The sequence below is a fragment of the Lithobates pipiens genome, unplaced genomic scaffold (genome assembly GCF_037356315.1).
Source record: "Lithobates pipiens isolate NorthernLeopardFrog02 unplaced genomic scaffold, aLitPip1_a1.2 Scaffold_18, whole genome shotgun sequence".
Taxonomy (NCBI): domain Eukaryota; kingdom Metazoa; phylum Chordata; class Amphibia; order Anura; family Ranidae; genus Lithobates; species Lithobates pipiens.
The window spans coordinates 339,607,120-339,619,499 of NW_027507758.1; the positions used below are offsets into that span (position 1 = coordinate 339,607,120).

Consider the following 12,380-nt stretch of genomic DNA (forward strand, 5'->3'; position numbering starts at 1 on the left):
AAGGGGTAGATCTCAAATGAGGGGAAGCTCTACTTATTTTATTATCCAATCATGTGGAAGCTAAAATGCTGTTTATTATTTTCCTTCCCCTCAGATCTACAGCAACTTTACTTCCAAGTGCACTTTCAGTGCAATTTCAAGTGCACTTTGCACTTGTAGTTTGCACTTTGCACTTGTAGTGCAAAGTGGATTTGCCTTTAGTACATAACCCCCTATATGTAATTACCTGCAGTGATCGCCATTGAATTAAGCTTGTCCAGGGCAGCCTCTGCTTTGGTGCTGTTAGCCAGTGATAAGGCATATGCAACAACTGACAATGTATAGGTAGTGGGAATTCCTTCATCAAATTTATTTTCAATATATTGAACAGCTTTCTGAATGTTTGTGTTGTAGAGTTGCTATAAGAAAACACAAAACAAGGAATTGTCACAATAAGAAAAATGTTTATCAATCTGTAACAGGGACGGTACTGTTACTTGCAACAAATCATTGTGAATAAATAATCTCAAACAGATGAAAATATAATAGGGTGATAATGCAATCCAGTGCATAAAAACAATCTAACAATAAAACTAAATGATGTCAAGATAACTTCATATGGGAATATATTTTTAATTTACCTATTAAAAGTACTTCCAAGCGTATGTGCATATAATACTTACTCTGTATTTGTCATCCTCCAAAAGTGAGGTCAGTATGTAGGCAGTCAGTGTGACTGGACTGTCCAATCCTCTTTGAAGTGCCTTGTGTATCACCTGCCCAGGCTCAACAAATACACCAGTGGTCATATCCTGGTACTGAACAAACCACCGTGCCATGTCATCTAAGACTGAGGGACTTATGTATATAAATTTCTGAGCCTGAAGGAAGCATCTAAACACAAAAGCTGAGAGCCTGGGGGAAAAAGAAAATACAGAGTGAAAATTAATAATATATTAATATATACTGTATAATGGAACAAAAATTATGTTAAAGAGGAGCTCCAATCAAATTTGTAAAAATGTAAAGTCAGCAGCTACAAAAACTAAAAGACTTTTAATAAACAGAAACTCACCTGTCCCAGGATCCAGCACTGTGCTCAACCGGGCCATTATCACCACCCGTCTTCAGTCCCCGGCATGTTAACTGTATGCACCCCCCTATGACAGCTTGTGGCTGCACGGCCGAGTGCCCACTGAGCATACACGATCTGCATTGCGCATTGTGAATGGTCCCAAAGTATTTTGGGAGCTGTGACATGTCCCAGAAGACATGGTGGGGAAAGGGAGGGGGGAGGATAACTCAGATCATTTGGTCCCCCCCTCCCCCCAAAAAAGTGCAATTTCTTAAAGAGGAACATGAGAGGAGGCCTTAAAGTGCAACTTCCCCGTTTGGGTAAAGCTGAGCTTTAAAAATACAGATGAATAAATTAAAGCAGAGCTATAGGCAAAACGTTTTTCTTTTCTTTTTTGGATGGAGCAAGGGAGGATTATAACCCCTGTCAGATTTTTTTGCCATCTAAATCCCATTGAGGAGATTTACCTTTATTTATTTATTCATAGCCAAAATAGGAAGTGAAAGGAAATCCCTGGAACTTAACGTAATCTCTTGGTGCACCCCAGGTCACCAGACTTAATGTGCAATTGGAAAATGTCCCCTCTATTACTTTTCTGGGGACGATCCTGAAATTTGGGGCTTTCACTTTCATTGATAATGGTAAATGAGACAAATCAAGAGGTACAACTCTCTAATGGGGACAAAGACAGCAATAAAAACTGTCAGGTGTTCTAAACCCTCTCCCCTCTATCCAAAACTAAAACAAAAAAAATGTTGTCTTTAGTTTTACTTTAAGAATAAGTTTACAATTAGCATAGTTTTAACTGTAAGTGCAGTATTATCACACATAGATTAAGACATTAAGATGCATAAATCATTGTACCACTCACCATGTGCTTCCAGAGGAGTCAGTATTTCCAAAAGCACTGAAAGATCCATCAGATCGCTTATATGTTAATTCCTTTTGGTAACCTGCAAAGAATACATCCATTGCTTTATTTTCCAGAAAATTTGTGTTATTACACAATTTAAATTGCTACTCCGGGAATTTACAATTTTCTTCCATGTAATCTAATCAAGAAACTGGTGTTTGAGAAAGTGTGCAATGTGCCATGGCTATTTTGTTGACAGTCTCTGCCAACTGATCCATCTTCCATTTTTGACAAAATATTCTAGATAATGATATCCACGCTTCATTTTCTTGTTTCTGATGATCATTGCAGTGTATTATTTTTTTCATAAACATCATAAGCACCATATAGTCCATTACTTCTGCATCCCCTGCCTCCCTGCTGGCTACAGACTGACAAACAAGAATGGCACCTGACCACTTTTTTGTGTGTTACATCACCAGTCACTGTAATTAAATAATAATTGTATGTTCATGCACTGGCATGTGCTTGTACTACCACACAGATAAGCTTTCTGTTCCCCTTAAGCACCAATATGTGCTTCAAATGTGTAGACTTCACTATGGCTAATTATATATGCCAGCTTCTATGATATGCTAGTGACCCCGACTTTCTCAGACTGTAACTTTTATATCCACTCAAAGTCACTGCTGACAATAAAATACAGTCATGGTATTTTACTCATCTACATTCATTTATTAAAGGCAATTGTGATTTTACCTGTATGCATGAAGTCTATGGATCTTGCTCTGATATCTTCAGTTATCTTTTTAGATGCAATTAAATATTGTAGAATATATATGTTTGGTGCAAAGTGGATCATGTTTTGCTCTCCACATCCATATGGCAGGTTGATAAGTGACTCGAGACCATTAATTGAAGACACAAGAGGATCCCCTGAGTAGAAGAAAACACAGAACTTGAATTTCATTATCCATAACTTATGCATATGGTCATCGGTTGCCTCATAGGACACACGAGAATGTGCTTTGCTTATTCTCTCAGGCAAATCATAGACTGTAAGCACTGAAAATTGTTCTTTCATGACAGAATCTCCTATCCCAGGTAACACTAAATGTTGCTTTTTATTATTAAATATTGATCAGAACTATATATCAGCAAAACATGTTCATTATTCAGCCTTATAAAAATCAACCATCATCAATAAACTATTTTACGGTGTTAAACTTATAAAACCAACCAATATCCCTGTAAAGCACTATTATGGCCCAGGCTGTATGGTTACCCTATGCACAAGTGATTTCTGCAATTGTTTTGTACAAACTCAACCCTTCACCAAAAGGATTACATATTTACTATACGAAAATGTACTACTAGGGTGGCATGTATAGAGCTCCTATTAGCCTATGAAGTGCACCAAGAAAGACCAAGGAATAGCAGATGAAATAATTATGGTATGTTCCATCCAGGGGCGGACTGACAACTCATGGGGCCCCCAGGCAATAGGAGATTATGGGGCCCCCAGGCAATCAGAGATTCTGGGGCCACACAGTAGACACAAACATACACACACAGTATACACAGACATATTTCTATTGGCTGAGAAGGTGCTGGAGAGGTGGGGCAGCTATAATCTCAGGATTTTTAGACCAAAAGGATGTCAGTAAGGGACATTTCAGAGACAGATGTAAAAAAAAAAAAGCACACATTTTTACATACTGTCCATGGTTTACTGAGGCTGGCAACCCTGATGGGGCCCCCTAGTGGCATGGGGCCCTCAGGCAGTGCCCGCATGGCCCAATGGTCAATCCGCCCCTGGTTCCATCCATGAAGAGTTTTTTCTTCATGGCTTTTTTCCCCTACATCTTTTCTACTATAGCTAGAAATGCGTTGGAGAGATGTAGCAGAGAAAAGGAAAGCAGTGCATGTTTTGCTTTGGAGATGCCCATTTTACTCTGCTGCCCATTCAGAAAGTCTTAAGGTGAATACGGCCCTTATTATTATTATTATTATATAGGATTTTAATAGTACCAACAGATTGCATAGCACTTTACAGAATAGAAGGAAACAGAACAGTTACAATGCAATTCAATACAAGTGGGATCTGAGGGCCTGAAGTCTAAAATAAAGGATCAAGTGATACAAATGGTAATAACTGTTTGGAATGAGTTGATGGAAAAAGTAAAAGTACAGTTTACTAGTGGGTGGGATAGGACTCTCTGATAAGGTGGATTTTAAGGGATTGCCAAAAGGCTGAAAGAGTAGAGATAGCCAGACAGGTTGGGGTAAGGTGTTCCAGACAATGGGAGAGGCTTTAGAGAAGTGCTTATTTTACAAAGAGGCATGTTCATAAAGAATTTTTAAATTCCTACTGAAAAGATGTTAAAAACAGTGTCAGAACTATGGATTGGTCTGGTTGCACATACATCAGCCTCACTTTTTGGTACTAAAAAGATCTATTGTCCTTTGAACATTTGCTGACTAACTAATTTCTTGATGTGTGCAAAAGTGCAAATCTTTCACTCAAATTTGGACAAATGTCCATCAAATCTGACTAATTCATCAAAAACACAGCTGACAAAATCATTCATCAAAAGGAGAAGCTAGTTTTAAAGAGCAAAACTTACCAACCACTGTAACAAATGCTTCCTCACTGCCTTGTACCACATCACTCGGAAAATTGAATGAGAAGTACTTTGATACTGTTTGAGTTACATTTCCAGAAGCTGCGAGGGGGAACAGTTCTGTCTGTGTATAAAAGTACTTCATTCCTTCAGCCTATAAAGAAAAAAATGTTAATATAACATGTTTAGTAGTAGTGGGAGGAGAAGCAGCGTTGCTGATACAGCATGTTTCAGACTTTGTAAAGGAAGGTTGCCCGTGCATCTTACATGGAGGGCTGCTTTGTGGAACAGTATTGGTTTGGGAAGGCTGGGGAACCCATGTTGAAACTAACTTTAACCTACAACCTGATTGACACACAATTTATACCAGCAATTATAACATCCATTTTTATTACTGCTCTGTTTGGAAAGAATGTTTCTAGGGGTTCCTTGAGCAATGAGCAATTTCTGCCTGTCAGATAAGTTTCCACTGAGACCATTGATCTTTTTAGCTGTCTGTAAGGGGGGGATTGTTCCCAATGACTATGAGTTGTAGATATATTAATCTTTAACAGGGTTCCTTAAAGTTATTTCAAGGGTTCCTCTGTGTTGAAAAGGTTGAGAAAGACTGTTCTAAATGGATGCTGCCATATCACAAGCGACTGTGTGAGTGCTGACATCCTTGAAGAGTCACCGCTGACATTTTCCATGTCTTTTGTTAAAAACCTTGCTAAGGTGAGTTGAATGTGTCTGTGTACATTTAAATAATCTGTGATACAATTTATTTATATGGTCCTGCTACTCTAAACAATGCAAACCCATAGCTCAGCTTTCATGTGACCTCTGCAGAAAATGTAAATGCAGTGACTGGTAACAGACAGTCACACAAATGTGGTGAGGGAGGGCCACAGAAAGGGTTGTGGTTATGGACCAAGGAGGTTGAACACGTTTATTTAACTACTTCAATACATGTCACTTTCACCCCCTTCCTGCCCAGGCCATTTTTCAGCTCTCAGTGCTGTTGTACATTGAATGACAATTGTGCATTCATGCAACACTGTGCACCCAATTGAATTTTTAATCATTTTCTTCACACAAATAGAGCTTTCTTTTGGTGGCATTTAATCACTGCGGGATTTTTATTTTCCACTAAAAAAAAGACTGTAAATTTGAAAAAAAAAGAAAAAGTTTTTCTTAGTTCCTGTCAGTAAATTTTGTAAATAAGTAATTTTTTTCCTTCACTGATGTGTACTGATGAGGCTGCACCGATGGGCACTGATAGGCTGCACTGATGGGCATTTATGAGGTGGCACTTATCGGCACTGATTAGGTGGCACCGATATCCGGCGCTGATGAGCACTGATAGGCAGCACTGATAGTTGCCACTGATGGGCACTGATATGCGACACTGGTGGGCACTGATAGGTGTCGTGGATGCCACTGATGTGTACTACTGATGGGCACTGAAAGGCAACACTGACTGGCATCACTAATGGGCACTGTTGGTGTCACTTATGGGCACTGATTGGTGGCACTGATGGGCACTGATTGGTGGCACTGATGGGCACTGGGTGGGTTCTAAATAATGGAGAACACATACAAATATATTCAGTGCATTCAGAATTTATAATATAATATTCAATGCATGCTTTACCAACTAAAAACAAACCATTGGATATGAACATATGCATAGGTATATTTATTTCAACTTGACGTTTACAGTACATTTCTAAGTTATATTCATGATGTTACATACCTTAACTAAAATACTCTGGGTTAAAACATCTGAAGCTGTTTTTGATTTTGCTTTAACTGTGAGGGTGATGTTACCAAGTTCCTTTGGCTCTACTGGAAACAGAACAGTTGTTACACCTTCTCTTGGAACTATTACATTCTGTTGGCCAGATACCATAGGTGAAGAATTATTATTATAAGGCGCAATTATATTGAAGGCGATGTTATTTTCCAAAGTTACTAGAACCTGTAAACACATGAAAAACATTTATTATTCACAATAAAAAATCCAACAATATATTTTTCACGTATTTGCCCTTTATGCTCTACATAATACACATATGCAATACAGATCGTAAACCAAGAATGAATATGTTTGTACATATTTTGTGATTTATTTATTTATTTATAGCTACTGTATGTTTTTCTCATGGTTGAAATATTAAATTAAAGCAGAACAGTTATGAATAAGTTGCTTGTGCAGTTTCTCTTATAAATGTATTTGAATTTTGCTCCTATTTACCAATGTTTATTGGTTTATGTAACTTCATAAGAATGACAGGAAAAGGGGAAAGGCAGTTTCTTGCACCCCCTTTTCCTCATGGGAGAGTGGCGGGAGTGTCAGTTTCAAATTCCCCCTGGGGAGCCTGATGCTCTCAGGGGGAACATTAGTAGGCTCACGTGGCTTAGGGAGGGGTACAGGTGACCTCTCCTAAGTCATGTGTAAATGCCCGGGAAAATCTAGTTTAAACCGGTCAGTACTAGGCTAGTTAGGGCTATAAAAGGGTGTTCCGTAGTTAAGCGGGCTCATTCGCCTCAGAAGAGGAGCTGTGGTGTTCTCTCCTGGAGTATTATTTACCCTGAACAAGCAGTCTTTTCTGAGGCCGGAAGATGAGTCTCCTACGGAGGCTAATAGAGCGGGCTGGTGAGGATGGCGGGGAAGCCTGGATCCGCCAGTGCTTAGACTTACCCCGCTCTTTGTGTCAAGAAGCTCCTGTGGGAGCCGCAACTAGCGGCAATGATCCTGGGCTAGCATCGGCCGCAGAAGAGCGGCAAGTCGTGAGAGCCCGGGAGCCCGCACAACACCAGGAGGAAGTTGATGCGGAGATCGCGGAGGAGGAGCCGGGCCGATGACATAGAGGAGCCACCCCCACTCGTTTGAGTGAAGCAGCGAAGAGGCGGCGCATTCTGCTCCGTGGTTACTCCCCTTTCACCCTCGCTCTGCTGTTTCAAAAAGAGCTGGTCCTTTTCAGGACCGTAGCAGAGGAGTGGCCGGCGACGCTAGAGGTGTGTCAGTCAGCAGGCCTAGAGACGTTCAAGGAAGAAGAGGAGCATCCAGAAGCAGCTCAGTAGGCGTGGCTAGGGGCAGTACTAGAGGCAGGATGGAGACCGGATCAGAATCATTAGAACTGGCTTTTTCACAGCAAGCACAGTCATCTCCAGGGCAACATATAGCGCCACCAGCAAGCGAAGCAGGGCCTGCAGTCAGGCCTGCTATAGTCTCACCTACGAATGAATCATCTGTTGATAGGAACGCCCAAAGGTCCACTTTGGGAACTTCTCAGCAGTAAGGTATGAGTGAGTCATCATCTAACCTCTTACTTTCTAACATAGCTGAGATGCTATCTAAATTACCAAAAGAACTAAATGCAGGAAATAGAAATGAAAATCAGCCTATACAAAATTGTGCTGTTTTGGCTAATGATATTTCAGCTCTTGGTGTTTGGTCGCCATCTAGTGGTATTTCTACTAATTGCGTTCAAGTTCCTCCAATTAATTCAGATTTAGGTTTTTCTTCTTATAATACTGCTAAATCGCAATATTTACCTGAGACTTGTTTTAAAGAGTCTATTCCATGTGAGGTTACCCCGCTAGGCTATCGTTTGTCAATTTTAATCAAAGAAAAAATTTGGCGGGCGGAGTTTATTGACATTCTTTCTTTACTTCCATCTACTAAAGATTTTATTAACAAAACAAACAAAAAAGATAATGATGATAGACGTAGACCTGTACAAAAATATTTTAACAAATGGTTACAGGCTTTTTGTATATTTTCAGGAGTTTTATGTGAAAAGTTTCCTAAAAAAAGTGCAGGATTGTTCCAACACCTCAACATTATTATTGAAGCTTTTAAAAACTTTGGTGGAGTTGCTTGGTATAATTATGACAAAGCATTTTGTCATAAATTATCCGTTCATCCTAATTTAAAATGGGGAGTTGAGGATGTTAGCCTTTGGCTAAATCTTTTTCTACCTCAAAGACCAATTTATACCAAACAAATCGTGAATCTGCAAGTCGCAAGCAATTCCGGATATAAAAAGGAATCTGGTTCAATTTTAATGACAGCCAGTGTAGATGGCCAAATTCATGCAAATACAGACATGAGTGTGCTTTCTGCGCCGGAACTCATTCAGTGTCCAAATGTTTTATAAAGATGTCCGCAGCAAATCAGCAGTCGGGGAGTTTTCAATAAAGCGTCAACGCCAGTGATTCTACAAAATATGCTCCCATGGCTCAAGCTATTTCCAGACCGGTTAAAGGCTCAGCTTCTCATTGAAGGCTTTAGGGATGTTTTTTTATTACCTATCTTTTCTGGACAGGGATGCAGTTGGGTTAGTAATTTGAAATCAGCAGAAGAATTTCACAGCATAGTTTTATCAAAAATGAATGTTGAAATTTCAGAAGGTAGGGTAGCAGGTCCATTTAGTTCCCCTCCTTTTAGTGATTTTAGGATTTCCCTGCTAGATATTGTTCCAAAAAAAGAAAAATATTCCTTTAGAAAAGATACATCATTTATATTTTTTGCTGCACTTAGAGTGTCTGAGCTGGTTTCTATAAAAACATCAGAAGTTCTTATTTCTAGTAGGTCACTTAGGATTTTGAGGATACTTGTCTGCTGGTATTTATTTATTTAAGTTTTAGTCAACATTTCCGGCCTGCTGTCCCATGATAAAACAGCTACAATTGATCTTCTGAAAATGCAGGTTTCCTGGGTATTATGCTGATGAGCCAGAACAAGTATGCAGGTCAGAATTTCAATTTATTACTGACTTCATTGCCTATTTATGTACTGAAGCAAAGGATCGGTATGACAGATCATTTGCTTTTTCAGAAAGATGTCAGCATACTTCATCACAGGTTTCATATACAGCTAAAACAAGTGATCTATGCCTTGCCTACTTTTCACTTTCCAATTTTCTACTTCTAGCATTTTCCTGTTTTATCCATTAATATGTAAAGTTGATAGAATTTTACATTTATTTCATGAAAATAATAATAGATTGAGTAATCCATCTGCACCAACAACTGCTATAAAGCATAAATAATTAGTCTTTTCACAATTTCTATCCTTTCCCTCTACCAGATGTCTGAAAAGTCTCATAATTCCATTCTGCATGGACATTTTGTTATTTATTTATATCTTTGTAAAATAAACCCAACAAGCATTAGGCAGGCAGGATTAAAGCAAATATTCAAAAAATAATACAAATGAGAACCCCATACCTGTAAGTCTTCATTTAAAGAATTTTTCAAGGTAACTTCCACAATAAACTGTTCCCCTCTTATGACAGAATAAGGCATATTCAATGAAACCACAAAAGGTTTGAATACTGATATCTGTAAAATCAAGGAGCAAAATATATATAAAAGTAAAAAAAAAACATGGGTGGTATGGTAATGAACAACATGTGGAAGGAAGTCAACCAGGGAACAGGACCCTCAGCACTACTACTGTATATGTCAGAGCTTTCTCAATAAGAACGATCCAATATTCAGTTATAATGATATTGACTGTAAGTTACAGCAGATGCCTGCACTTCATACTTTTTTTAAGTGTCAGTAAGCATGTCAATGGCAACTAATCGAAGCTGATCCCTTTTTTAAACATCATGAAACTGCAAAGAAAATAATTACCTCGGCAGGTTCCTCGGCTACTCCTAGTCCAAGATTTTCAGAAATAACAAAAGCAGTGGCCACATAAGTGGTATTCACATCAGGTACAGTTAGTAGAAAACTAGATTGCAAGCTTGAGCTGTAAAAAAAAAATTAAGTTAATTATCTAAAGCACAGTAAATGATTACTATATGTGTAACAAAGTAACACCTTAGAGCAGGGGTGCCCAACCTTTTGAAGAGCGAGGGCCACTTAAACGATTTGGTAACCGGTCGCGGGCCACAATGAGCAGAGCAGGTGTCTGACAGGTCCATGCAGAGCGGACACAGACACAACCCACTCTACTCTATGGGTCCTCCGATCCGCCCTAATGGAAGGGGATTGATCCCCTTCTGTTTTTTATTTTTTTAGCGAATCAGATTGGAGGTAGGCGGGTGTAAAAGGACACAAATCTGTTTACATTTGCCGTTTCATAGAGGTGAATGGAGGGCTTGATTGAGTCGGACCGATTGTGTGAAAGGGGTCTTTCACACTAATGCAGTGCAGTGCACCTGTGTCTTTGCTGCGGGTTAGCTACACTTTTCCCTAGACTTCTATTATATCCTACAAGTGTGGTGCACTTTCTGAAAGCTCACCAAACCCGCAGGTAATAACAGAAGTCTATGCCACAGTACAGGTAACCAGAAGGTGCTCTGCACCTGCGGATCAGTTTGAAAGCAGCCCAGTAACCACTGCGCAGATATGCCCATATATACACTGCAATTTTAGCAATAAACTGACCTTTAATAACAGTCTTCCATTCAGGTATCGCCTGCTGTTTCTGTCCCCGGCAGAGTGCATTTGGTATCACTCTGCCTGTGGCAAGAGACGGTGCTGTACAGGAAGCATCAGCTTATACAGCTCTGCTCCACAGCTGCTTGCTTTGCTGGCTTCATTAACAACACGGATGCTCTGGGATGGCAGGTCTGCAACCCATGATCTGGGCTTGCCAATCTGCCATCCCACAAAAGGAGATCGCGGGCCACATCAGAGGGTTCCGCGGGCCACATGTGGCCCCCGGGCCACTGGTTGGGCACCCCTGCCTTAGAGCAAGAAATATGTGGTGCATGTTGTTATCTTAATGAAGGAATGCCATGTTTGTGCACCCCAGTGATTTCTGATCCCCTACTAAATGCCCAGATTTCTCTAATTTGGGGGTAAGAGCTGTCCTCTTGGAGCTAAATCTGCCATTCAATAACAGTTCCTCTATAGCAATTAAAGATGCCCTTATTGCTTAGTGAATGGATGGATAGATAAGTGGCATTAGCTTGGAAGTAGGTTTCACTTCCAAGGCAAATATGTACAGGTCTTTAGTTAAAGACCTGGATTCATAGTGATAGGCAGAGGATTTGGTATTAAAGCTGTAGGCAAAACAAAGTTATTGATGTTACTCAAGAACTTTTATTGTAAAAGTTTACAAATAATGACAGGTTCACTCTAACATACCTTATGTTGGTCTCCAACCAAATCCAAATGATTGGAAATGCAGATTCATCTTGTCTTGGAGTAATCTTAGTCTCCCTTGCAGCTCCAGGAGCTAAAACTAAAATGAATAAAATGGTCTTTAAAAATATTTAGCTCTTTAGAAAGCTCAAAAAAATTTGAACTACATTAAATAAACATTACAGTAGTGTCACCCCATACCCACTGCTTGGTAAGTGGGATCTGACGAATCCATTTTCTTTATTAATACAGTAATTCAAATGCACCATTTGCTTTTATTTTGTTTCATGCTTTTGTCACATTTAGCATATACTGTGTTTTGGTCTCTTACATTATCCATAGAGACTAGATTGTGGTCAGACGTGTAGGCACATTCTGATCCCCCTCAGACACCTGAATATGTTGGCAGAGGCCTAAACTAGGGTTGCCATCTGTCCGGGATTCACCCAGATAGTCTGGGATTTGAATTGTGTGTCCAGGTTTCAGACCACCTGAAACCTGGACACAATATTCAGAATGGACTGTGGCCCCCCAGGTAACCAAGTACCACAATCGCTGAGTGCATAGGTGTGCACATGGGCCTCATCACCATACACAGACAGGAGAGGAGAGAGGGCTTGATCTGATCCTCCTCCTCTCACCCCTACTCCTCTGTCCGCCCACCCATACTCTAATTCCCGGTATTCTATGCCTTAGGAAAGGGATGTGTGGGCTGAAAGTTTGAAGCTCAGCAACTCAGCTCAGTTACATTGTGGATGAA

At 39.8% G+C, this 12,380-nt stretch overlaps 1 protein-coding gene across 1 annotated transcript in view; it reads right to left on the bottom strand.

Moving 5' to 3' along the window:
* The window catches only part of LOC143986713 (CD109 antigen-like), a 44,251-nt gene that overhangs the window by 11,931 nt on the left and 19,940 nt on the right, over positions 1–12,380 (bottom strand). The window contains exons 17-25 of the mRNA XM_077485116.1: positions 11,624–11,720; positions 10,160–10,277; positions 9,749–9,862; positions 6,267–6,491; positions 4,535–4,685; positions 2,667–2,843; positions 1,926–2,007; positions 663–894; positions 227–398 (exon numbers count right to left, since the gene is read on the bottom strand). Coding sequence (XP_077341242.1) covers positions 227–398; positions 663–894; positions 1,926–2,007; positions 2,667–2,843; positions 4,535–4,685; positions 6,267–6,491; positions 9,749–9,862; positions 10,160–10,277; positions 11,624–11,720 — 1,368 coding nt within the window. The remainder of the gene's footprint in view (positions 1–226; positions 399–662; positions 895–1,925; positions 2,008–2,666; positions 2,844–4,534; positions 4,686–6,266; positions 6,492–9,748; positions 9,863–10,159; positions 10,278–11,623; positions 11,721–12,380) is intronic.